The 27,987-nt window shown below is 40.8% G+C and overlaps 1 protein-coding gene across 8 annotated transcripts in view; it reads left to right on the top strand.

Moving 5' to 3' along the window:
• The window catches only part of Lmo7 (LIM domain 7), a 216,058-nt gene that overhangs the window by 148,252 nt on the left and 39,819 nt on the right, over positions 1–27,987 (top strand). For 4 of the 8 annotated variants that reach the window (XM_052732559.1, XM_052732562.1, XM_052732561.1 and 1 more), the window contains exons 5-12: positions 5,442–5,472; positions 7,376–7,489; positions 11,667–11,865; positions 14,754–15,006; positions 15,897–16,178; positions 17,741–18,460; positions 19,383–19,412; positions 26,961–27,078. In XM_052732559.1, coding sequence (XP_052588519.1) covers positions 5,442–5,472; positions 7,376–7,489; positions 11,667–11,865; positions 14,754–15,006; positions 15,897–16,178; positions 17,741–18,460; positions 19,383–19,412; positions 26,961–27,078 — 1,747 coding nt within the window. The remainder of the gene's footprint in view (positions 1–5,441; positions 5,473–7,375; positions 7,490–11,666; positions 11,866–14,753; positions 15,007–15,896; positions 16,179–17,740; positions 18,461–19,382; positions 19,413–26,960; positions 27,079–27,987) is intronic. The other 4 variants (XM_052732567.1, XM_052732563.1, XM_052732566.1 and 1 more) reach the window with 2 other exon arrangements.

Raw genomic sequence — 27,987 nt, 5'->3', positions numbered from 1 at the left:
CTTGGCCCTTGATCAGCCAGGCTGGCTCTGTGAGTGGAGGTGACACAAACACTCAGATGCTGTCTTTGCCAGCCCCATGAGTAGTTCTCTGATAAGCCACGTGTTGGGATGGCTCCAGTTTTCCTGTCCCTGAAGCGAGCAGGCAAGGCTGTGGTGGGTGCAGCGTGTGGGCCCAGAGTTAGCTCTTTGACCGTCTTTCAGAGCTACTTTGGGTAGAGCAGTAGAATGCCATTGGCTTGCACACACACTGGCAAATTATGATCCTCCCATTAACATTTTGTTCTCAGACTGCTATCAGATATGATGGAAGTGGATTTTTCAGCTGTATAGACATTTCTCCCCTCCAGTGATGAGGTTTTGGAAAACTTAAAGGACATTTAGTCGCAGCAGGCTCTGGTAACCCAAGGATGGGTGGAAAGGGTGGCTTGGTGCCAGCGAAGACACGTGGATGATGATTGTACCAGGGTGTCTCGCCCTTTGTTTTCACATTCTTCTAGAAGTAATTTCTGATTCTCATTTAAAGCTATCCATATTAAGAGGTCAGAGAAAGTATACAATGAAAGAGTATTGAAAAGTACGTCTCATTCAAATGTGTCTCTTTGGAGGAAAAAGTTTCTGTGTGAGGGAAATGGTGCCTGGCTCCCAGCTCCTACCCCTAGTCCAACAGGCCAGTTGTAGTGGATAATGACAGTTAGGGACAGTCTTGAAATGGCTCATTTCCTGGCTTGGCCTGGGTTAAGAAGTTTGAATCTCATTGATTCCCATTGAGTCTAGGCTCCCGTTTTACAGGCAAGGATTTGGAGGGATTTGGAGCAGTGAGGTCACAAGACCGATTTCTCACAGGCGATTGAAGGGGAGCAAGGAGACACACAGAGGGGACCCCAAGAAGTGCCTTCTGAGCCAAGTTGGCTCCTCATAGGAGGAGCTCACATCCCAGCTCTTCAGCAGAGTCAGAGGTCTGCGCGGACTTTTATTTTCCTGCTTCTCTGATTAAAATTTACTTCTTTATTGATTCGGACCAATGTTTAAAAATCTTTGAGTAGTAAAGAAAGGACCAATGCTACGCCTTCCAAGTTCTACATATACTCTGTAGCTGTTAGGGTCAGGTGATGGCAGCTATGTGAGCTCACAGTTGGCGCAGTTTGGTGGTCCATGATGGGCACAGGTAGGTTTGCCACTCCTTGGTCAGGCAGCAAAGGAATTTCCAGTACCGTTCAATTAACACCATGGGATAGTTAGCTGTGCTTGCTATTTCGTGAATATGAAATGTTGTATTTAAAGTTAGGGCTTGGTCTGAGGATTAAATAAGGGCGATTTGTATGTTCAAGATAGCCAATTTTGAATTACCATTTTATCCTTTTTAAAAGTAATCTTTTTTTCTTTTTTTTACATAGGGAAGTCTTTGACTCTTTTTTATTTTCAGCTATTGCGATGCAAGATTTGGCCTGCTTTACATTTTTGTGTGTCTCTGGTTTGGTTCTTGATACTTGGTTTTGCAGAGTTGCATTTTACTGCAGTGTCAGGGGAAACCTGGAGGCTGGGGAGGTGGTTCAGTGTAGCTCTGCGAGCATGGGGACCTAAGTTTGAATTCCCAGCACCCAGCTGGAAACCTGAGCATGCTGCTTGTACCTGTAACCCTGGCATTGGAGTCGGGAGGTATGGGTCTCAAGAGTGACTGGCAAGCTACTCACCTAAATTAGTGAGATTTTGGTTCAGTGAGAGACCCTGTCTCAAGACAATGAGGTGGAGAGCCATAGCAGAAGATGCCCAGTGTCCTCTCTGGCCTCCAAATGGGTGTACATCGGCATATGCCACCCCCTCCCCAACCCTAACTGTGAGTAGCAGTGGAATCTGAGTCAAATTGGATGGATGTTAAAAGTAAGCTAATGCAGTTTAATTCTGTTTTCAGCATCATATGAATGTTAAAAATTTCCTAGTTTAGTGGTTCTCAACTTGTAGGTCACAATCCCTTTGGTGGTTGACTGACCCTTTCACAGGGGTCACTTAAGACCATTGGAGAACACATATATTTACACTGCAATTCATAACAGTAGCAAAATTACAGTTATGAAGTAGCAACAAAAATAATTTTATGGTTGAAGGGTCACCACAACCTGAGAAACTATTATTAAAGGGTTGAAGCATTAGGAAGGTTGAGAACCACTGTCCTGGTTGGTGCTTGTCAATTTGCCTTTCCAAAGTCAGAAAAATGCATTCAATGAATGGAAACATTTGTGTATCTTGCATTATGCTGATCATATGAAATATTTTTATGCAATTCCCAAGCAGGCAGACCCTTTATTCCTGTACTAGAGGTAGCAGTGAGCAAAAGCACACAAAAGTCTTCATTCTCTCATATTGGGCAAAAAGATTTTTAAAAATGCAGGACTAAAAAGTATACTCAATGGTAGAGTGCTTACCTAGCATGAAACCCCAGGTTCAATTCTCAGCACCACAAAAACAAACACACACACACATGCAGGCTGAAGATGGTTGTAAATATAAGATAAGGAAGGGGTAAGATGATGTCTGGGGGTATTGTGTTAGGCCAATTACAAGTTAAATGTCAGAGGCCAGCACAGGACTTCACTAGGAGGCTTTTGTGGAAAGAGTAGAGAGAAGAGGGCCACAGTGTAAGGACTAGTCTTGAGGAGGTTAATGTTCCTACTTTGTATATTTCCTCTTATCTGCTGAAACAGGGGGTATTATCTCCAGTTTATCAATTGTAAAAGGAGACTTTGAAAGGAAATGGTCCAAATTAAGTAGAGCCAACCCATGGGACCTACATCTGTCCCTAAAATGCTCCCTCCTTCAACATGGTGTCGTGCCATGCCCACTTTGGTCACACTTGCTCTGGGGGAGTCACTCGTCTAAGGCAGACTTTACTTTCAGTTCTGGCTTGTGTAGTTCCTTGGCTTGTTACCTTGAGCTTCCTCTCTCTACTCGTTAATTTAAAAGGTCTTAGGGGTGTGCCTGGTGGCCACCCACTAGGGTGTGTGTGTCAGTGTGAACTCTACTCCAGCAATCTAGGGCCATGTGAATTCCTGGCATTACGTGTTTCAGAGATAGGAAGCTAATTTGGCTGGCCTGTGTGTCTTTGTGTTCTGGGGCACGTTGTAAATGCACATACTTAGAAAGGAATGTAAAATGAAGGGCAGAAATGCAAGGTCATTGCAATTGAATCTGACACAAAATAGCCTTGCCTTGCATTTCCACAGATTGCTTATCATTATAAAAAGTCACAGTCAGATGGACTGGAAACATTTACTGCAAACTATTGAAAGGAGGTAGGTCTTCAAGAGGGCTCTGTGGTACCTGATGCTCAAGTGTGCTTATGATAAAAGTGGGATCACTTTGAGACCCATACATCTTTAAGAGTACATGGTACTTTGTACTTTGGATAATTTACTATTTGAAGTGATATGCTGGTCATCATTAGAACAAAGGGCTATGAATTCACAATAGCTTCTAGTGATATTCCCACTTCGATTTCTAAAACAGAAGGCCTTTACAAGATGATTTTCTCTTAATTGAAGACATAGTTTATAATTTGAGCACTTCAGCTATGGAATTTCTCCAGATTACTTTTTTTTTGAAGTATAGTACACAAACTGAAAAATATATGTATTGTATAACTCCCAAGAGCTCAGGAGATGGCCCAGTTGTTAAACTGCTTGCCCTACACGCAGGAAGACTTGAATTTGAATCCAAAATGCATGTTAAAAGAAAACAACAACAAAAAAAACCCCCAAAATTCATAAACTGATAAATCAAAGATTCCTTGGGAAAAAAAAAACACAAGTAACCAGTGTCCAGACCAAAATTCAAATTCCCAGTGTCTCAGAAGCCTCACTCCCTGCCACTGCCTCTCCCATTCTCTGTCCCAAGGGTGCTAATCACTGTCTTGAGTCTAGCCCGGATTTTTCTTTTGCTTGTTTTTGTACTTTTATGTTCATCGACCCATATTATCTGTGCTCTTCTTCTCCCATTGCTTGTGATACTGAACCATACGGCAGAATGAAATTGCAGCTGCTCCATCCCATCGCCATCTAGTGCTTCACTGTGCACACACCCCATAATATAAGGCCGCCGAAAGTCTCCTGTGTATGACTTTGACTAAACAAATGAACACACTGTTCTTGAGCGTTAACCTGGAAATTGAGTTACTGGGTTCTGGGCTATGGGCATATTTAGTTTCAATCGATGCTACCAAGTAGGATCAGAGTATTAATGCACCAAACGTTTCTACCAGCAATATGAGGGCTTATGGGCTTTCCTGTTGATGTTTTTTTTAGGGGTTGGAGATGCATAACTTCATTTTGTTTCATGTTTGTTCTGTGAAAGGGAATTGTTGTAGATATTGGGAAAGCTGAATTCAGCCTGTTTCTGTATTCGCTCTCACCTCATTATTCTTTTTCTCTGTATGAGTGAATGGGTGCATGTTACCAGCTTGATGTATGGAATATATTCCATATATATACTGACAGTGTATGCATGTGCATATTTTTTCTTTTACTACTTAGTTATGCTGAAAAGCTATCATGGATGCCATCTAGCTCAGGCTTCTGCAGTGTGATTCTTAATGATGCCCTATGTTGATAATGGTGGAAAATACATCAGTACTTGAGGGAGGCCCATCTGTCTGTTACACACTATTAAGTCTCTTCAAAACTGAGGTGGTATCTGTTTCCTTTTGACTTTCTCATAAGCATCATGCTTTTTTTACAGGCCAACAAAAATGTCTGACATACCTGTAATAGAATTCAGACATTTCAGGTCAAAGTTCACAGCTGTCTTTTTTTTTTTTTTTCTTTTTTGAGATAGGGTATTATTAGCTATCCCTGGTGGAATTCACTAGATCTAGTGGCTTTGAACTCCCAGAGATCTGCCTACCTCTGCCTCCCCAGTAATGGGGTTAAAGCCATCAGATCCCACCTATGCTTCATGACACATTTATAAAACTGTAATTTTCAACTTCTGCAGGGCCAGGTTTTCTAAGCAGTTTGCAGAGGGTTTTCTTGGGTGAGAAACCTATGGACAGTGGTGGGGAAAACTCAGTGCAAAGCTGTTTGTTTCCTTTTCTCATTTGGCTTGTGTGTATTTTCCAATTTTCCTGTCATACGCACACTATGATTTTTGCTTAAAAACCTTCAGATTGGATTTAAACACTGCTTATAGAAAATTGAAGAACTCATCAAACTATCATGGATAAAATAAGAAACAGAGCAAATGATTTATTATTATTATTATTTTCAACAACTCACTGTAATATTTAAATCAATGTCTATAGGAAAATTCTTGTGTTATGTGCTCTAAGATTTCTGAATGTCCAAGGTATTTTTAACACTGATGGAACTTTATAATGAAAATGAATTTTAGTTACAGTTAATAATTTAAGGCCCATGGATATTATTTAATCAATACATTCTTTTTCTTTACAGGCAAGAAGAGACTGACAGGAGACTGAAAAATGTAAGCTGTATTTAATGGAGTGTTATAAATAGTTTTTCCTTTATGTTCTGTAAAATCATAATGGGTCTAAGAATACGCTCTGTGTCATCTTTTCTAATTAAAATTTACCTAGAAACCAACCAGTTAGAGTCTTAAGTGTTGTTACAGTACAAGTGTACATATAATAATCCATCATTAGACTTTGTGTAGACCTACATGCTTTGTGTAGACCTGACTCTGGCATAAGAGAGATTAGGTTTCAGGGACTGGTTGTTCTGTTTCTAGTTTGTAAACATCAAACTCAATTTAAAAGTGTTAGGGGAGCAAGCGGGAGACTATCAAATTAGACATTAAGGGAAGATATGATTGCTTAAGAACTCTAGGTAATTATTCAGTTTAGGCTAATAGCATGTCCTTAATATTGGACAATTATAGAAGAATATCTAAAAGGAACAGCTTTATTTAAAAATATGCTCATCAAGCAAGCTGAGAATTACTGACTTTAGGTGTTTATTATGTAGTTTTATTGGAAAAATCCTGACATAAAAAGTGTCACTTGTGGGCCAGCAAGGTGCCTCAGTGAGTAGAAGAGCTAGCTGTGTAAGCCTGGGGTTCTAAGTTTACATCCCTGGAATTCGTGTAAAAACCTGGAGACAGTAGTACGCATGGATTTGCAGCACTCTTAGGGTGAGATGGGGATCAGAGATGGGAAAATTACCCAGAAACTCGTGGCCATGCATACACAGTGGAACATCAAGCAACTACAGAAGGCCGTGCCTCAAAACAAATGTAGAAAGTGAGACTCAACTTCTGGAAGGTGTCTATACTTGTGAATGTAGCTAGAGTTTTCCTGCCTGGCCCACAGTCAGGACAAATCTCTCTCACCTGCCAGTCCCACAGCCGCTCAGACCCGACCAAGTAAACACAGAGACTTATATTGGTTACAAACTGTATGGCCATGGCAGGCTTCTTGCTAACTGTTCTTATAGCTTAAATTAACCCATTTCTATAAATCTATACCTTGCCACATAGCTCGTGGCTTACCGGCATCTTCACATGCTGTTTCTCATCATGGCAGCTGGCAGTGTCTCTCTGACTCAGCCTTCCACTTCCCAGCTTTATTCTCCTCCTTGTCCCGCCTACACTTCCTGCCTAGCCAATGGCCAATCAGTGTTTTATTTATTGACTAATCAGCAACACATTTGCCATACAGAACATCCCACAGCATGTGAACCTGCATGCATTCTCTGTTTCTCTCTCTCTCTCTCTCTCTCTCTCTCTCTCTCTCTCTCTCTCTCTCTCTCTCTCTCTCTCTCTTTCTCTCTCTTTCTGTCTCCCCCCTCCTTTCTGCCTCTCCCCCCTTCTCTCACAACACACACACACACACACACACACACACACACACACACACACACACACACACACACAGTTTCTCCTGTACTTTATACTTCCCTGTTTTTTGAGACAACTTCTCATGTAGTCCAGTCTGTTCTCATAGTTTCCATGTACACACATGACTTTTGAACTTCTGATCCTTTTGCCTTTATCTTCCATGTGATGGAGGTACAGGCATGTACTACCAGGCTCAGTTTCATGCAGTGCTGAGGAAAACCCAGGACTTCTTGCATGCTAAGAAAGCATTCTACTGACTGAGCTATGTCACTAACCCTCATGGTTTTCTCTTATTTTTTTCTACTTCTCAAGGGTAGAGTGTATGACTATCTATTAAGTTCTGTATCTTTTGATCTGAGAACCTGTTTTGAAAGAATAAAATCTAACAAGAATTATTATGACTTTTAATGACTGCATTCCTTACCATACATTGAAGAGTCTGCTTTTCAACTGTAAAGTATTACGATTCATCTACCTGCATTTGAACTGGGCACTTGGTTACCAGTCCACTGATCTTGTTCTTTTCATTTAGGTTTTGATAACTTTGTACTGGCTGGGAAGAAAAGCACAAAACAGCCCCTACTATAATGGTCCCCATCTCAATCTGAAAGCTTTTGAGACTCTTTTAGGACAAGCGTTGACTAAGGTAAGGACTCCACCGGTGTGAAATGACTCCTGTGACAAATGCTCCCACTTGAGCGTGCTCTTCCCTTCTGCTTCCCATGCTCCTCCACAGCAGACCTGGAGGTTGTCTGTGCTCCTTTCTAGACATGGAGAAGTAGGCAGGTTGCTTACTTGTTTTCTGGCTTCCTGTGCTGCTCTCAAGGAGTGAGTTATCATCTAATCCAGAGTAGGTTCCAAGGTGTAGAATTTTATGCCCTTAATTTTAGGTAATTTGATGACACACACATTGCTTTCTATACACTATATAACTTAACTGTTTCTATAGTCATTATGAACGCAATCTGCAGTAAAAAGGCATTTTTAGGGCCATTAACATTTATAGGAGTTACTCAGTTTCTTTATATTAATCTGTTCTTGTCAAGGGTAATTATCTAGTGACCCATATTCCAATATCACCACGCTGCTAGTGTTCATTGAGAAGTAATAAATATTAAGTGAAACTTGATAAAGTGATGCTCATTTTAAGACAGTTTCAACTAACCTAGGCTATCCCAGACTTGCTATGTAGCCACAGTGACTTTGAACTCCTGATCTTCCTGCCTCTACCTCTCAATTGCTGGGATGGAAGGCATGAGTTTATGATTGACTACTGAGGAGATTTTGAAGTTAGAATTGTTGTTTTTTTTATTTTTGGTTTTTTATTTGTAATTACACACACACACACACACACACACACACACACACACACACACACGGGAATATATATGAGAGTTTGGCGACCTTGGTGGCCAGAAGACAGCATCAGGTGCCCTGGGGGTAGAGTTACACCTGTTGTGAGCTGCCTGGTGTGGGTGCTGGGAACTGAACTAGGGCAGCAAGTGCTCTTAACTGCCGAGCCCAGAGCCCTTGTTTTTACCTACGTTTTGCTCTTTCATATCCTGGGATCATTGCAATAGGCTTCTGAAGCTTGTGGAGTATTTGAGAAGGACCAAGTGCTGAGTCCAAAACATAGTGATTTTGTTTTGCCAAAAAAAAAAAAAAAAAAAAATCATTGACAGGACCCTAGTGGGAAACCAATTTCTCTGTGTAACTCTTCATCCAGGGCATTTATAAGGATTGGAAGAAAACAGATGATCAAAATGATAAAACACCATCTATATGGTATAGTAGTACTTGCTTTGTGAGATTTTTCTGATGATTAAATGAGAAAAATATTTAATGTTTCTGACACATTGTGGGATGAAATAAATGTTAGTTATGATTAGAATAGAGAGGGCGGTGGTGGCGCACGCCTTTAATCCCAGCACTTGGGAGGCAGAGGCAGGCGGATCTCTGTGAGTTCAAGGCCAGCCTGGGCTACCAAGTGAGTCCCAGGAAAGGCACAAAGCTACACAGAGAAACCCTGTCTCGAAAAACCAAAAAAAAAAAAAAAAAAAAAAAAAAAGAATAGAGGAATATTTGGACATGATAAAAATAATTGCCTTCGCCTATATCTATCCATGTCTTTAAAAAATACTTTGCCTGCATCTAGCCATGGATGGATTACACTTTTTTTCTTTAATTGGAAGGAACTGATAGCTCTTTAGGGCTGGGGAGATGGCTCAGTCGGTAAATGATCAATGTGCAAGCACGAGGACACAAATCTGACCCCGAGTCCATGCAGGAAAGCGGAGTATGGTGACACACACATAATCCCAGCACCGAGGAGGCAAGGGCAGGATTCCTGGGGCTCCCTGGCAAGGCAGTATAGTCTGCTGGGCAAACTTTAGACCAATGAGAAACCCTGTCTCAGCTTCAAGAAACAAAACAACAAAAGAAACATAAGGTGGATGTCTCTTGAAAAACAACACTGGACCTTTGACCTCTACACACATACGCCTGCATGTGCATGAACACACATATATGCATGCGTGCATGTGCAGTGTATGTGTACATGAAGGCTCAGAAAAGAGTTGGTAGTTCTGTATTCACACTTCGTGGGTGAATTAGTGGAGACAGTAGTTGAGATACTGCCACACATCCATAGTGTGCTAGAGGTTGGAGAATGACTGATGCATCTACCAGCAAGCATGGTTGCCTGCGAATGTAAAGCAGATCCGTCCCTGCCATGGAAGAGGGTGAGCCTCTGGCGGGAGAATTGCAGTGAGTTGTGGGTACAAGGGAAACCTGGCTTGCAGCTGTTTGAACTAAGGAGCTGTGCAGTGAGAAGCTACAGGGGACCCGGGCTTGTGGAATAGTGCTCTTTATAGCCTTTCCTACTTTTTATGGCAATGACTCAGGATGACTCATCTCAGTGCTGAGTTTGTGCTAGGCATGCCTCTTTAAAGGCTGTTCAGTCATCGATGTCACAGTCAGGATGGTCAAAAGACTTCTTTGTGTAGATAAGACTGTGGTTGTGGTCCTGTTCTTCCGTTACCTGGTGGGAGTAGACATAAGAGGCATGTGAACATATTATTTCTTTTGTATCAGTTCTTTTAAAATGAAAGGCTTTGTATCAAGTGTACTTTCCCAGTTCACTTGCAGTGATAATGCCAACCGGAAGTAGCAATGAACCAATACTCAGTGGAAGCTGTTGTATTTGAGTCCGATTATAAGTCGGGGATGACTCACTTTGGGGGACTTGTCAGGGTATAGTCTTCAAAAACCAGGCTGCAGGGCCAGACTTGGGTTATTATAACAGGTCACATGGCTCATTGTCAGTCATGTTAACATTGATAATATCAGAAGTCACATTGTGTGAACTCTGAGGTTTCAAAAAGTATGTGTTCAAGAAACTTGGCAGAGCGAAAGATTTACTTTAAGATGTTAATCTTGTATTTTGAAACGTAGCCTGTTGGCATTAAGCTTGGCTTCCCCATCTGCTTGGAAGTGGCATGTGAAAGGTAGACCCTGGTGTTTTCATGCCAGGATGTCAAGTTTAATGCTAGTACGAAATCTCTGTACTAGCCGTTCTTGGCATTTCAAACACTTGTCAGACAATTGACTCACGAGTTGATGGATCTGACTTAGTAGAAGGCTGCTTGAAACAGCTGCTAATTACTTGTCACGAGCACTTGCCAGCCTTTCTTCGTATGTTGAAAGTATTCATGATAAAATGGTAAGACAATAACCCTTGCAAATGTCACATCATTATTACAGGATGTAGTGTTTCCATTTTGGCTTTATTTAATAGTGTCTGCCCATCTGTCTGTATTTTACTTAACCATTTGAATTCAGGTACCGTACCTCATTTCTGTATTCTCAGAATCCATCTCTTAAGAGTAAGAATATTTTTCTGTGTACCTATAATATACGCTTAAGAAATCTCATCAACTTTCATCATCATTTATTATTGAATCTATTTCCTGTGGTCTCCCAACTGTTTTTCATAGTTTTAAAAAGTTAAATCAAGATTTATTCAAAGTTTGCATGTTATATTTTGTTATTAATTCTTATGTTCTTTAACTTGTCACCTGAGATTAACTTTGTTGATTTTCATTTATGTCCTAATTTTTAAAAGGTCAATTAGGTTTTGCCATTAAATTTCAGAGGTATGTTAATGAAAATGGCTTGTTTTGGGAAAGTTCTATGTAAGCTATAATTTCCTCTAAGGAAGATAAGTTTTACATGCCAGCAAACATGTATGCTACCCTTGACTCACTAAGAAAGGCAGCCTGGCTACCAGCATCTCCATCTAGGTTGCATAATCAGTGAATGTAAACAAATTCCATGATGTACATACTCACTGCTTTTTAAAATAATAGATTTTTTTTAATGAAGTCAGATAGTGTTACAGAAAGTCACTCTGATCTTATGTTTAACATAAACCACTTCAGATATTTTCTGGAAAGAGAATGAGACATCTTAAAGACGTGCCTCCCTTTTGAGTATCTACATTAGGATTTTTTTCTCTTTGATTTTTTTCATTTTTTTCTACCAGACAAAAGATATAAACCATTGATCAGCTTTTCAAGGCTGTTTTTATTAGTATTTTCATCTTCTATATTGATTATATAACTTCATTAAATAATTTCAGGTTCCTTCTTAGTATGTGGAATACCCCCTATCATATAGTTTGTGGGGAAAAAATGTGCTTTTAACTTTTTTCCCCTTTTGTTGAACAGGGAAATCCTGTCAACTTGCCTCACTAATTAATCAGAGCTTTTGCACTTCTGAAAGTTCATGTTCACTCACTGATCTTTGTGCAATGTTTCCTTCAGGCACTTGAAGATTCTAGCTGTCTGAAAAGAAGTGGCCGAGACAGCGGCTACGGTGACATCTGGTGTCCTGACAGAGGAGAATTTCTTGCCCCTCCAGGTAGCCATAGGAGGGAAGATTCCTTTGAAAGCTTGGACTCCTTGGGGTCTAGATCACTGACCAGCTGCTCCTCAGATCTCACGCTTAGAGGTGGGAAGGAAGGTGAGCCTTGTCTTGGGATGTAGGTTTATGTTACTTGTTTGTATATGAAGAGGAAATGAAGGAAAGTAGAGAATGAAAACTGTTCAAAGATTTCATCAAGATGTAGTTTTTATTGAATCCATGTGGTTAGGTGGTTTTTAATTTTTGTTTTGTTTTCGACTTTTCCCTTCCTCATACCTCATAGGAATGCCGATCCCACCCCCCCTCCCTTTTTTTTAAACTTCTGTATTTGGACAGTACTTGTGAGGAGATGGCTCACTAGTTCACTGTGACTGGATTTTTGTCAGTGAGAAACTCTTCAGATAGAGGCTTAGCAATAGGTATTTAATAAGGCCTGTTAACTCATATATCTAAATACAAAGCCCATAAGAATCTGTAAAACGTCTATTCTACTTCCCAAGTATTTTTCTTTTTTGTCTTAATTTTATCAGAAAGACTTAAGAAGTATAAAAGAGGAAAAGTTTAACAGTTTGCCATGACAAGACTGAGCACACACACATTCACACAAAACCAGTAATGATAAGTAAATTAAAAAAAAAGAAATGCATGTCTTATTCCTATGGCTACTAGATAGTATTAATAGTTTCTGACTAAGCAGGTAGTCTGAATTTAGTCTAAGTAGAGACCACAGAGAAATTTCAAATACTGAGGCTATATGATAGAGCATGTGGCCAACATCCTTGAGACTAAACCCCAGCACTTCCAAGACCAGTTTTTTTCCTTTTAAAGTATTTTTCTGCCCTTTAAGCATCATCATTATCAGGAAAGAAATGCGAGCTCTGGCTGTGAGCTTGTGCTCCACCTTTGAGGATTTTCAGTTTCTTTATTGAGGACATAAATATTTTACCCAAGACTTTTACTATGCAAAATCTCAAACATCACAAACAATACGTGTGTTTCCTAAAAATCAGTGAAGCAAGCTAACAAAACTAAATCCTTTAACTTTTGGAGCAGTCATTGTAGAAATATGTGAATGGCTCTAGTATTAACCTTTGTAACTGCCACTGTTTTTGTTGGCTGTTTCATACCGCGGTATGAGTTTTTCAGAGCACAGATGAAAACGATCATATCTGCTGTAAGGAAATAAATCTAAGTTTGTAACTCATCCGAGTAATTCAAATTGTAAACTGAGACTAAAAATCTCAACACACTAGGTTCCTTTTTCCTGACTGAGGAACCTACGGCATGCTATGTTTGAACTTCTATCTGCCTGTCAAAGACTAACGGTGGGGTGGCTGCGGGTTCATGTCATGTGTGGATCTATCACCAAAACATAGAGATGCAACGGTGCAAGATCTGAGTCTCCTTTAACGTACGGGCCCATGCCTGGTGTGTGTGATGCAAATCAGAGGGCCCCAGGGTCACATTGCAAGGGGACCTTGTTTAAGGACTGTAGAGGTCTGGGAAATTGTAAATAGGGTAGTGGGAGGGAGATGCGTTCCAGAAGAATGACGCGTTTCTGTGATTATTAAACTTCTGCGGCCCACACAATTATAGTGGGTGGTAACCACAATTATGATAATATTTTTAGGATTAGAAGATGGTGCATTTCATGAGTTTTGTATGAAAACGTATCAGGAGTGATATTTGTACAAATAAAAATTGTATTAGCTAAAAAAAAATAAAATTTTTAAGTTTAAAATTTCAAAAGCCAACTAGTCTGTGATTTTCAAATTTCATAAGTAGGTTTTGGTAAATAAAGGATCTGTCTCTCTTTTTCTTTCTCCCTCTTTTTTAGGAAGTGTTAAAAACAAAAAGCAAAAGAAAACAGAAGTAGCTTAACAACTTCTGTTCTTCCTGACCATGGCTACCAAGCTGTTCTCCCTTTCTGCCCAGACTGTCCTTCTACCCCATTCTTGTGACACAGCTGTGCTAGATCACTTCCTTTGAACCATATTGGCATTGTTTACTGTACATTCCTGACTGGCAGGTGACAAAGGCAAGCTGCCTTTAGGTCAGGTTAACCTGGAAGGTGTGCAGAAAGCCGGAAGCTGTGAGTAGCGTTGCCTTCTGCAGCTGGGAGGAAGCAAGCGACACTTACCGGCTACCCGTGTTTCATAAATGCTCTTGAGGCAGGGCAGGGGAGAGATCTCCATTTGGATTCATACAGTTACTCTCTCCATGAGTGTGTTTTAAAACATCTGGGCTTGTTAGCTTTTCAGCTAGAGAATATATTGTTATTTGAATATCTGTCTGACATTGGGATCTATCAAAAAAGGCTTTTTTGTGGTGGTTGCTAAGTTTGCTTTTAAGTACATTTTTAATCACAATTCCTGATTCCCATTATATTTCCTTTGCTTATCAGAGGGAACGTTTTTAGTTCTGTGCTCTCGTGTGGGCATACGCTTTAATTTGTTAGGACTTCAGATGTCATCTAGTCTGTCTTCTGCGGTGTGAGATCCTCGTCCGAATGAGTGACCTTACAGGGGTCTATGTGTCACTGTTGATCCTGTGCAGACTTCCTTTGCTTTCTATGATTGCCTGCCACTTCCTGTAAATCCGAGGGCCTCCTGCCTTGTCTTACGTTACTGAGCTTCCATAGAATCATGCTATCTCACTCAATTGCTGGATTTTATCACATGTACTATACTTCAGCGAATTTATGAGGCATCCTGGAGGCAAAGAGGGTTGGGAAGGGACTGAGTCGGGGACTGGGGACTTAATCTGTATATCATGTACGACAGCGGAAAAATGAACTGTGTGTGCCTCCAGTATGGAAAGCAAGTGCCTCCTCATGGGCCTTATCACAACCTCTGGACAAAGTTCTAAAAATATTCCTGCCTTTTAGCAGCAGCACTAGGTTTCCAAGGGAGAAGAGGACATGCTGGGGGAGGGAGGCCCAGCAGGAATCCACCAGAGAGTAAAGCAACTTTCTTGTGCCTTTATAGGTTTCGAAAGTGACACAGATTGGGAATTCACATTCAAAATGCAGGATTATAACAAAGATGATATGTCCTACCGAAGGATTTCAGCTATTGAACCAAAGTCTGCTCTACCATTTAACCGCTTCTTGCCTAACAAAAGCAAACAGCCATCCTATGTGCCAGCACCTCTGAGGAAGAAAAGGCCAGACAAAAATGAGGATAACAGAAGAAGCTGGGCCAGCCCGGTCTACACAGAAACAGACGGAACATTTTCAAGGTAATGTCGTGTGATATGGTTATGGAGTTCAGAATGCTTCCTGAATTTGTGCGACTGTTTTAACATGGTTAAGAGAATGGCTCCTAACATGTAGTCAACACATATCACTAATGGGGGCTCCTTTTCCTACCTCTCTTTTCAGTCATGTGTGTGCTGAAGACAGTTGTTCTGTTTCAGGACACCAGCGTCTGATGACTAGGCCGCCTTTTAGACGCATGCCTTCAGTTTACTGGATGGCTGATGTGGTCCATCGTGAGCCCTGCTGTGTTTCCTTCCATTAGTTTTCTTGTTTGTTGAGAGTAGTGGACATGAAAAGAAACCCTTAATTTCCCATCAAATTAGCAGAGCAAAGGATGATTTTTCAAATCCGTCTTTCTGTATGCTGTGTGGTTCTGTAAGCAGTTCTGACCCTGTTGATGAGCAAAGGTTTGCCTGATATGATTTTTGGATGACTTAGCCGACTGTAGATTCCATGTGAAAAGGAGACCTGGGGGCTTCATCTCTCAAACTACTGCTTTCAGCTCTTGTCTTCAAACATTTTCTCCTGATATGTTAACCTCTGGGCTGCACACCCTGATGAGGTCAGAAATATATTTGTCCCAGATCTGGTACCTATCATGCTGCTGATTGGATTGAGAAAGCAACACCCAAATCTGTTTGAAATTTGTCTTTCTCTTAACATATCCTTGCGTATCTAGCTTTTCTCTAACTAAAAGTGAGGTGCTGCTGTAATATCTTAATTTGATCCTAGGAGCTGTGGTGTTGAGACCGGAAGTTAATTTGTTTCATTCACAGGGGTACAGATATTGTGAGGTGAAATGCATGCCCTTTGGGTTCTGTGCCACAAACTGCTCACATAGTACCTTAACGTGGTTGGATATTTTGAACAGTAATCAGAGGAGGACTTGGGGTCCCAAGATGGAGCGCTGGCACACAATCCAAGAAACTTCAACCTCCTCTTGTTATCTGGAAGAGGAGGAAGAAAAGATAACGCGCATCCCCAACCTTGTGAAGGATGATCTCTATGTGCGAAAGCTCAGCCCTGTCATGCCAAGCCCAGGGGGCTCTTTTGATCAGTTTCTTCCCAAATGCTGGACCCCAGAAGATATGAACTGGAAAAAAATAAAGAGAGAGACTTATAAGCCATGGTATAAGGAATTCCAGGGATTCAGGTTTGTCTTTGAGCATGCTCCTGGTCTGGTGTTCGTTCTCTGCCCCAGTCTGGTACATTTTATGTCCTGTTTTCTCAGTTAGGGACAGAGAAAGGTTTATTCTCCCTCTAACATCTGTAGAACTTTCATAATTAAAAAAAAAAGTTTAAATTTAATCCCGAGGGTGGACACGGGGGCACATGCCTTGAACCCTAGCACTCTGGAGGCTGAGGCAGGAGGATTAAAAGTTTGAAAAAAGCCTAGGCTTCAAAATAGGACCCTATCTCTGAAAGAAAAAAAAAAAGGCTTTTTGACTTACCTTAAAGCTCACTTCCACCCCTGGTGTCACTTTTTATGTTTACTTAATAAACTGCCTGTGGCTTGTGTTTTTATTAGTAAAACACAACATTGACAACAGCATGAAAAAAACTTCAGACTCTAGACTTTAAGAAGCCCCCTTTTATATCTAGCTTGGCATAGATTTCAGAACTTACGCTCTTCTCCATTTCTCTGTCTGCTTCTCTCTTCCCCCCTTTTCTCCATGTCACTTCCTGGCAGAAGGAATTCTGACTCTGAGGACGAGGACTCAGGCTCTCTCAGAAGCGCCACGATTTTTAGTAGGCTAGAAAAGGCAGAGCATAGGTTAGCCAGCAACTACCAAAGACCTTCACTCTTGCTGGAGCGAGCTACCAAACATGCCATGAGGTCACGGGACACCCCTGCAGCCAGGAGGACCAGTGGTGCTTTGGAGGAGTCCAGGTGCACCTCTCTGTATGAGTGACCTGCTTGTGGCTGACCTCAGACACCTTGTCTGACTGCTGCTGCTGCTCCATTAACCTAGGCCCTGGGTACTGACTCATGGAAGCTTAATGACACGGGTTAAAGGCACAGTGTGTAACGTACTGCCTTCTGCATGAGAGTGTTGGCACCAACTCTATAGGAATCAACATGCTATTAATACAATAACGTGCAAGGTGGTTAATATCTGCATGCACGAATTCTTTTGAAAACCCACTCCAAAAATGCTTTTTAAAATATCTAAATTTACTGTTGTGAGTGGAGAAAGGAAATCCTTCTAGATGGATCCTGGAAAGGGCAAGTCTAGATCCAAACAAAAAAAACACCTCAAGGTCTTTTGTATAACTCTAGACCACTTTGTTACTTCTACTTACCATGACGTACACTATGGTGTAAAGTATATGATGGCCAACTCAGCGCTTTCTAAGATCACGCATCCTTCTCTGGAGAGGGGATGAGGGCACCATGGAGAACAGAGTTAGGAAGTTGGTACAAGGAGTGGTGCCCATGACTATGCCAGGGAGGTACACTTGACCGGAGTTATAGATCCATCCCTTGTCCCTGGCAGTCTTCACATTTCCTTGGAAGTATAACCTGTTGTTTCTTTAGATGACACCCAGGAAAGTCCCAGAGAATGGCATTGAGTATTTGTCTCGTTTGTTATACCCCTTCCCATGGCTCCTAATCATTCACCCCCACAAGTCCTGCTTTGTAAACTGCTGCCTAATTACCACTCTCCTCGTACTTAATCCGATTCTCCCTTCCTTTTTCTTTCTGTGCTTCAGTCAGTTTTTATTGCTTCAGGCTCTTCAAACATACTCTGATGACATCTTGTCTTCAGAAACAAGCGTCAAAATCGATCCCACCTCTGGCCCAAGGCTCATAACCCGCAGAAAAAATCCCTCTCACACACCAGGCTATCGAGCGGATGACCTTGAGCTGCCAGCTCTGGATCCTGACTTAGAAAATGATGATTTCTTTGTCAGAAAAACTGGGGCTTTCCATGCAAATCCATGTGTTCTTCGAGCCTTCCAAGACCTTCGAAGGTTCTCTGAGCCAGACGATGCTGTTGAGCGAGATATAATTTTGCAGTGTCGGGAAGGTGAACTTGTACTTCCAGATTTAGAAAAAGATGATATGATTGTTCGCCGGATCCCAGCACAGAAGAAAGAAGTGCCCCTGTCTGGGGCCCCTGATAGATATCAACCAGTCCCTTTCCCGGAACCCTGGACCCTACCTCCAGAAATCCAAGCGAAATTTCTGTGTGTGCTCGAAAGGACACGCCCACCCAAAGAAAAAAGCAGCGGCTGTAGAGTCTTAGTTCCTTCCTATCGACAGAAGAGAGACGACATGTTGGCTCGCAAGATCCAGTCTTGGAAGCTGGGGACCGCTGTGCCTCCCATCAGCTTCAAGCCTGGCCCCTGCAGCGAGGCCGATCTGCAGAAGTGGGAGGCCATCCGGGAGGCCAGCAGACTTAGGCACAGGAAGCGGCTGATGGTTGAGAGGTCAGAGTGTGTTTCTGCAAGGATTTGGCTTGTGATGGATGGTCTTGTGTAAATATCCTTATGAAAAAAAAAAAAAAAAAAGCCGCATCGGTTTACTCAGCTCTGCATGTTGTGTGCCGTTTTGAAGCATCCTGTAAAAAAATTACTTGGCTTTGAGAAACTTTTAGTCATTTCATGGAAGAAGTGCAATTCCATATTTACTTGTCTTAGGATGATTTGAGAAGGTATATGCAAAGCTTGCCTCTGGCTTGGAAGTGTCCACTGTTATATTTAAATGTAAAACTGGATACAAATATTTTCTAATCATGTTTGCAGGTTTTTATCCTCATGTTTAGTATTTTTGTAGTAGTCTTACTTTGGTTTAGTTTTCTGTGCTTATCATGGTTTGCAGTGTCTTTTATTGACCTAAATATTTTCCTAAAATATATCATTGCAGATTTCATTTAACTTTATTTTTGTTGTCAATGTAGGCTTCCTGATCTATCAATTTGTAGCATTTTTATTTAAAATGTTCAGTGCAAGCACCATTAAAATGCATGAGTCTGTCAGACTGTTTGTAGTTGTGACTGTTTCGGTAACATGAGCCATGCTGCGTTTCGACAGCTGTTCTGTTCACTCTAAGTTGGGAATGGGCAAATTTGACTAGGTTGAATACAGTGAGTGGCCCTAAATCTAACTCAATTCCCGGTAAGGGGAGACCTTGTCTTATGAATTTGTTGGCTCAGAATAAATCAAGAAAATGTCAATATTATTTACCCCAGTTTAGGAGACTAAAACTTGAAATATTAAGAAGTGGGTAAGGACCAACTTGTTCAGATTTGCCCATTTCCAGTTAGACTCAAGTTAGAGATGTGGAATGCTTAGAAACTACCACAGCTGGAGAGAGTGACCCTTTTTAATCTTTGGTTTTTTGGTTTCTTAGACTCTTTCAAAAGATTTATGGTGAGAATGGGTAAGTTTTATGGTTCACATAAAAATGAATGCACGTATTTGTTTGTCTCTTCCGTAACTTACTGCACTGTGTCCTGGCATGTCACTAAATGGGGTGCTATGTGCAGTGCATGGGATTTTTATTTACTTTTTATTAACATTGCCACCTCATAGCAATATTTCTGTATCTAAATGACCAATGCATGAACTGTTACATAAAGCAATAATTTTTGCTATATTAAAATTTAGCTCCATCCCCCCCCTTTCTTTTCCTTTACATTTAATGATTGAAAGTAACAAGAGCCTAAGAGGATGTTCATTTTGGTATTTGATTCCTAAAATACACTAAGCTTCTGTTTTCTAGCTGTTGAAGGTCTTTCCCCCACAAACTGCATTTTAGAAAGTCTGTGATAGGAAAGGACATCACTGCTTGCTAAATGTAAGAATTCATGTAGCTTGCATAATTCATGTACTTAGCTTATGAGGAGCTTTGTTAGTGGGGATGGTTAATAATTTTGGGATATATTTTCAAGGTTCTTGATTAGGGTAGAAAGTTAATTGTAACCTGACTGCCTATAAAGAGCAAACTAGGCTTCCACAATTATAAAAAATAATCTTGGTAGTTTCCAATGTTGTTACAAGAACTATATTTAAATTATTTCTCAGGTTTTGTCTACTAGTATTTAATATTTATTAGGTAAACATGACTATGCAATATAAAACTGGCTTTCTCAAATTTTTTCCAGTCAGTTCCAGACTATTTTAAACTAAGTCATTCATTTTCAATGCAATATCACTAGGCTTTTAGTAACTGTGAAATTTATTGGTAATAGTTTTTGAGAAAAGTTGAAAATACCCAATATTTTAATCAGCCTCAGGAGTTGAGTATCTTCCCCTTACCATGGTTTATCTCATCTCTCAGAATCTCTAATTTTAAGAGTTTTTAATAATTTCAGTAGTTTAGAAATTTTAGAAGCTACCAAGATTATGACAAAATTCACTATAATAACTCTAGATACCAAAGATATGATTTAGTGATGGGCAGCCATTACAATTACTCCTTCCAGTGTGGCATGTGAAGGCACATTCCTCACACCACAGCCTCGTGTGCTCACAAGTGTCTCATTTGTGAGGGTGAAGAAGTCAGTCTTTGGTATAATACTTCAATATCTGTTCATCAACTTGTCGTAGGAAAGCTGTTTTAACCTGATTTAAAATCTCGTTGAGGCTTCAAGAATTCTGAACAACTTTCATGAGGAATTTTCATTTGTAATCACATTTGACTTTGTAGCATAAACACATCTCTGGAACAGTTTTCCTAAAAGGGGTACAGGTACCAAGAGTCTTAAGTACTTGGGGCATGTAAACACATAACTACCTCCCTCTCTGACGTGACTCTACCTGTTTTTTCTTAGTGTAGGGTTGTTATGTGACTTGAATTACCCCTGGCAAGAGTGGGCTCAATGATTGAATTCGTGCCTAGCTTGCCTGTGGCTGTAGGCTCATTCCCCAACACTCTGGACCACCCTAACCACAAACGCCAATAAAAAAAAGAAAACTTAAATATTCAACCTCAAAATGCTGAGGAATTTTTCTAATCCACAACAGTCAGCAGCAAAGGCTTCCACTAGACAATTAATTCCAAGTAGTTGTTTGGTTATCCGGATAACACAGTGTTTGCTTTAAAAGGCTATTTAAAAAAAACTTCATGCAATGTAGTGCTAAGGTAACTACAGGAATAAAGCAAGATAATCTATTAATTGAGACTAATGAATAATACATGACTTGTCAGATAATGGGACTTAATGTGTCTTAGAAAATGCCGCTCTGTTTACGAGCAGTTGTAGATTTATTTATTTTCCCTCTTTTATTCTATGTTTTATAATTACCAGTGATTCCTTACATTGATTTCCTACAGTGAGATTAAAATATAAATTAAAATCGAATTACTTATAGGAGTTTAATGTACAACAATTTCACATTTATGCTGGGTGAACTTTCTCCAAAAATAATACAGTGGAAAAGCAGTACTGTTTGATATCTCGTAATTAAAAACTAACTGCCCATCATGTGACTGCTTCTTTTTGAAGAGAAATATGTAGTATTTTGTTTTAGTTCTTTGCCTATGAAGTTCTGGCTTGCATTTTATGTGGTTTTTGGTGCTTGCGCATGCTATGGAAGTGTTTTACTAAGCTTTAGTTGGCATGTAACACATTATGTCGATTAAGAAACTTTCTGTGTGGCTGCCAGTTCTCATGTGTGTACCTTTGTGTTGCATGAATTTCCATTTGTGTGGTGCTATGAAGTTTGGGAATTGGTCATGTCTGATATAAGCTTGGTACTGACAAAGTTTGCAAGAATATAAACAATCTTGTAATGTGATAACCAGCGAACCCACTATCCGTATCACAAGGACATAAATGCCAATTACATGTGAATTGGCAGCCAAAGACAACTAAAGGCAGCTATATTTTTCTCATAGGGCTTGACCAAATGATTTTTCAGGATTATCAGGACATAAAATCAAGGCAGGCAAAAAGGATGGGAGACAAGTTGACCTGGGTTAATTTTTGCAGATTTTCTTTTTCACTCGAGGTGGCATCTAGTTATATCTAGAATACTTCTCATTATTACAGCCAAGTGTGTGCTATTTACATTTAGTGCTTTGTGTGTGTCCTACAACACCCAGAATAGCTCTCTATAGCAAAGATTTTCTGGCAGAAATGCTAATAGTGTTGGTGTTGAGAAAACCAAATAAGTAGGTAAATCTATAAATGAAAATTGTTCCCTATGTTCTCTTACTCGATGGGAATTTCAAAGTGTCCTACACAGGTTTTAACACCGTTATTGTTCACAAAATCCTAAAGTGTCTAATGAAAAAATATATACAATTAGATAAATTAGCATATTTATATTGCTTTCAAAGGCAGAGATCCTTACCTTACTGTTTTTTGAATTTCTATTTGCTACCCAAGGCTGTGAGTAAATTTATGTTTAAGAAAAAGTGTCTTATATTGGCTCTGGACTCTTCCTGTTATAGACCAGTGGTTCTCAACTGTGGGTTGTGACTCCTTTGGGGGTTGAATGACGTTTTCACAGGGGTCACCTTAGACTTTCAGCAAACATAGATATTAACATTACAGTTCACAACAGTAGCAAAATTGCAGTTATGAAGTAGCATCAAAGATAATTTTATAGTTGGAAGCCACCACAGCATGAGGACCTGTATTAAAGAGTTGCAGCATTAGGAAGGTTGAGAACTACTGCTGTAGACACTCATCTGTAAGTTTACTGAAGCCGGATTTTAGGATAATCCTTATTTCCAGCTGAATGTGTCAGATGCGTCATATGGACAAGGAAAGGAGGAGTATAAGGAAATTTTGTTTAGTGATTTATAAGCGATTCCTTCCTAAACTTCCTGTCATACTTCCCCAATACTATTAAATTAATTGAAAAGGCAAGATGCTTGTTCCACCTGCATTTTTGAGATGCAAATTCAAATGAAGTTGTCAATTAGAGCGTTCAGAATAAGGAAATACAACCAATTGTAGCAGGCAGTTCTAAGAGAATGACGTGACTTACCTGTGCATTGTCCATGCTGGGCATGTCCTTCGCAATTTCCTGGATGCTTTCTTCGGTGCTTATCTCAGTTCTGCGAGGCAGACAGGCAGGTGTTATCTGCATTCCGTAGACGGAGATTGTAGCTTTCCCAAGGAGGGAGGCTTTCAAGTAGTAGAACCAGACTGGGGCTGTGCCTCATGAGGCAACTCTTGGAGACTGCTGGGCAGTGCTGTTGCTACTCAAGGGACTCCTGGGACTTTGATGTCATGTGGTTAATGCTGATAAGGAAAGAAAGACTTCATCTTTGTACTCTAGACGTTCTAGATTTTATCTGTGTGGTCTGGGGCAAGCTTTCTAACTTGAAAGCAGTTGATCGAGTTAGTATCTACGAGGTTCCATTCGGTTCCATCTGCCTTAATAAGAAGGAGTATACGGCACCAGGTTGTTAAGAAGTTTACCAGCACAGCCTTACTTAGTTATCATAACTTAGTGGATGAGGAGCCAAGGCTGTGAGACGGGAACTGGTGTGTGTTCAGTGGGTGAAAGCCTATGTTGCAGCTGGGTCTGGAGCCCTCACTTCTTGTCTCTTGCTGGAGTCAATGCAGACTACTATGGTATGGACTCCCTGCTTTAATGGGGGTAACTTTACATACCCCAGGAACAAACTGTGCTCACATTCTTGCCTATAAAAAGACTTTTCTACTCTGGTCCATGTTCAGCTCGCTTTGTTCATGCTGTGTGCCTCTGGGCTGCTAGGCTTAGCTCAGCGCTCAGGCACTAGCAGGAGAGAGGCCATCTTACCTTTGACTGGCATATTATGTGGGAAAGCGCATAGTGATGCTTCCCAGCCCAGAAGGAAGAGAGTAAGACCAGAAGCCACAGAAGGTTCTAGATTAGTACAAGTGATTCAGCTTTCTTCCTACAAAATGATTAGTGGAGTATGAATTAGTATTTTATTTTTGCTTTACAGTTTGTGCAGCTTTGTGGGTTGCATGTCCAATGTCCCCTCATGCCTTGGACGTGCACATTTCCTTCCCATTTCTTACTGAATATTTTTTTTGAACTCAAAAAGCCTCTTTCCTGGTAGGCATAACATCAGTCAGCTTATATTCTCAAATCCACATGATCTAATTTGGTATGTAGTTATACATAGTGAGAGGTATATGATACATACGTAGGTTCATATATTTTTCTATAGTCATAATTTTATATGTAACTAATTCCATACTGAATCTATGCTATAAAACTTTGGAGAGAAGTTATGCTTTCCCTCAAAGTCAATTCAGAGTTTTCATGTTTGATTTCTATGCTCTAGCTAACCTTATTCTTAGCACAGATACTGAGTGTATCTGCAGGCACAGTACTGTGCTAATGTTTTCTTTCCAAACAGCATATGGTTTGTGAGAGAGATGATCTAGGTATGCTTGTGCACACTATATAAGATGGAACCAAGGATTAGTATCATGAAGAATACTATAGTCAACGTATGAGAGCAGGTGAGAGAAGGGGCAGTTCACTTTTCACATGGAAGAGCCACAAAGACTGTATGCAAGCAGTAGAACGCTATGTAGATCATTGATTGGATGTATTTTTAGGGTACTCACTATGCGCTGGTCTTTGTTTTAAGCCTAGCGATGTATCAGCAAGCATAGGTAATTCCTGATCATCTTACAGTACTCAGCAGGCAATAGGGAAGTAAGAATGTCTTAGATGCCAATAAATGTTCAAGGAGAGAGGGCTAGGGTGGGATTGGCCCAGAGAGACATTTGCAGGCTCTTGTAGAATGGAAAGAGGAGACACTGAATAACATTTAAGCAGATACTTGGAAGTGAAGAGAAGTCATGTGGCTGTGTAGCTGGATGAGAAGTATGGCAACTTGAAGAGCAAGGGCAGAAGCAAGAGGTGTGAGCATGCGCAAGACAGCCACTTGGCAGGAGAGTGAGACCAGGACATGGTGTTCCAAATGAGTGTGGAGAGGCAAGAAGGGACCAGATCGTGCCAGACCATGCAGGTCTTTGAAGAATCTACTTAGAATTTTGATGGGAAGAAGCTCAAGTCTGGGGTTGTGTGTGTTGTGACCAAGCTGACACTTAAAAAGTCTCTCCAGCTGCTCCATTGAGCATGTTGAGTGGGGAGTATGTAGAAGCAGGGAGATCTTTGGGAATCTCTAAGTGGATGATGTGATGGTGTAGATCAGTACAATGATGAGGAAGAGGTGAGAAATGGTTGGATGCTAGAAATAGAGAGCAGAGGAATTATGGATGGAATAAGTGTTTCGAGAGAAAGGGGAACCGAGTGACTCGAAGCTTTTTGGTCCTAACTGTGGAAGGATGGAATTGACCTTCCCTGAACTGAGGAAGACAGATGGTGAGCAGGTAACTGTGGAGTGAGCCTAGCCATGATTTTGAGTGGTATTTTAAAAAGCAGGGAGGGACCAGCACAGGGCTCTTGAGTTGGAGGGAGCATTTGAGGAAAGCCTTCTTTAATGATAATTTAAGCAGCTCTTTTGGAAATCCAGAGGAGGGTTGCCTGTGCCTTGATCTAGACTGATGACAATCGGGATGGAAAGAAAGCAGCATTAAATGAGAAGATATCTAATTGAAAGTGAAGTGAGGAGCAGAAACAAAAGCGAAAAGTGGTTCTTAGGTTTCAAATGCGGATGATTGAGGGCAGGTACCACCATTAACCCCCACAGAGGAAAAGTAGGCTTGAGATTGCCTACACCAACAATAACATCATGCTTAGTGAGGTGCCGTTTAAAAAACTCCCTTTTCAGATAGCATTTCAGCAGGTCCCCTTTCAGTTGAGGTACCTAGGGATATATTCAAGAATAAATGCCTATTCACAGGGAATTGGAAATGAGTCAAAGAGGGGCATGTCCTAGGCTGTAGCCTCCAGAGTCATTTGCATGGTAGTTACAATTGCATTCCTGAACCAACCAAGAGAGAGAGAGAAAAATGTGATAGCAGGACTGGGGAGAATGCGAAACTTAGGTGCCCAAGGATGCATCAATGTAATATAAAATATGGTTAATTACAATGCAGTGAACTCAGAAGTACAACAGGAAAGAGCATTTCATCTAGCCCACCTCTAAAAGTCCGTCTCTCTCACTGTCTTACTGTTCTCAGTGCTGACCTGACCCCTGCCTTTCTGGGAGGTCTTTTCTATCCATGCAGTCTGCACAGAGGTAGTAGTCATTTCCCAACTCAGTCACTAACCCAAGTGAATGAATCTCTTTACTGCTGAGAAGCAACTTTAAACTCTTTGAGAGTTTGAAGCCTATTAGAAGATAATAGTTTTTACAATGGCCTTTAAAATATGTAACAGTAATAGGGAAAAACGGTTTTGAAATCCCCACTCTGGCTTTATTTCCTGATTGCACATGTTCATGTACAGGGGTGCAAATTAGGCTATGAGCACTGCCTTAAGGAAGGTGAGGGTCCCTGAGGTGCTTCTGACAGGCTGTGGGAAACTACCTGTGGTCCAGCTGCACAGTGGTACAGTAGATCTTAGAGAATCGCTGAGGAGACACAGCACATCTTTTCACAGGTGTTGAACTTGAGGAGAAAATATCAGGTAGTCACTAAATTATTTAGCAAATGCTGAGCAAAAACAGCCAAACTTTACTAGGTTATCTTTGAGGGAACATGGACAAATTCAGAGAGGTGGTATTAGTGACTGATGGTCCCCGCCCCCAGGATAATCTTAGAGTTGATTCCTCTAAATACAAGCACTGCATTATTATTGTTAGAACTGTTCAAGGTTACTTTGACCATTTTATAGGGAAAAAAAAGCATCTCACACCTGAGTTGAATGCCAGGCTCTCGTTTCTGGGCTTTGGAAAAACACCATTTATCTGTGTCGTGCTATTTCAGGGACACTATCACTAAAGCATCTGGGTAGGGCAGTAGATATTTAGGTGGAATTTCTAAATACAAGCCCAGTCTCCATGTGAACCCTCAGGCCAGCCACGAGAACCTTTGTGATTGTAGGCGTTTTTTTGTGACAGGAGCAAGTCCATGAGCGATGTCAGCGCAGAGGATGTTCAGAACCTGCGTCAACTGAGGTACGAGGAGATGCAGAAAATAAAATCCCAACTGAAAGAACAAGATCAGAAGTGGCAGGATGTGAGTATTCTAGAGCTGGGAGGGAGGGGGAGAATGGTGCCCTTCTTGCTTCTCTTAAGGAAGTCACCGTACTTAAGAGACAATTTTCCTTGGTGTTTCAGCATTCCGTACAATAGAAAATGTACCCAAAGTACTCTTATATGTTTTACAGAGCATTGTAAAAATATAGAAGCATGCTTATCTCCTAAGAGACCATGAGTTCTCAAAGAGTGGGAAGTTCCTGTCTAGCAGGATAGTACACTTGCTTACGTGGGAGAGTGGGGTCTGACTACTAATTATGCCTCTGCTAGAAAAACAGCATTGATCAAGATTGAGATCTCAAGGGAACAGGATCGCTCAGATCTTGGCATGAGTGGGGAGAGGTGAACAGTTCTCAAACTTACTATCTGGAGATTGGGATGAAATACAACTCAGAGTAATATTTTGGCTGAAGTCGGTATCTAATGTGATTCAAAATTAACTGTTTCAGGAGAGCTGGCATATCCAAGTGTTTATAGACTTAACCTTTATCCTGAATCTTTTTTTTTTTTTTTTTTTTTTTTTTTTGGTTTTTCGAGACAGGGTTTCTCTGTGTAGCTTTGCGCCTTTCCTGGAACTCACTTGGTAGTCCAGGCTGGCCTCGAACTCACAGAGATCCGCCTGGCTCTGCCTCCCGAGTGCTGGGATTAAAGGCGTGCGCCACCACCGCCCGGCTTTATCCTGAATCTTAAAGAAGAAAGTATAAGCCTTTTAGTTGACTATAGTGATTAGTATAAGCTGTAGGCGTGTAAGGAACTGCAATAGACAAATCACTCTAAGCCCATAGAAGTTGGAGCACAGCTTCATGGTAAGAGAGCTGAGTGACAGCGTGAACAAAAGCACCAGAGAAAGCCAATCTTAATGTCCAAAGCTATTACATTGCTAAACTTC

The sequence above is a fragment of the Peromyscus californicus genome, unplaced genomic scaffold (genome assembly GCF_007827085.1).
Source record: "Peromyscus californicus insignis strain IS unplaced genomic scaffold, ASM782708v3 Scaffold_12__1_contigs__length_115047231, whole genome shotgun sequence".
NCBI classification, from domain to species: domain Eukaryota; kingdom Metazoa; phylum Chordata; class Mammalia; order Rodentia; family Cricetidae; genus Peromyscus; species Peromyscus californicus.
Note: the sequence above shows the minus strand (reverse complement) of the source record. Positions and strands in the feature narration are given on the sequence as shown.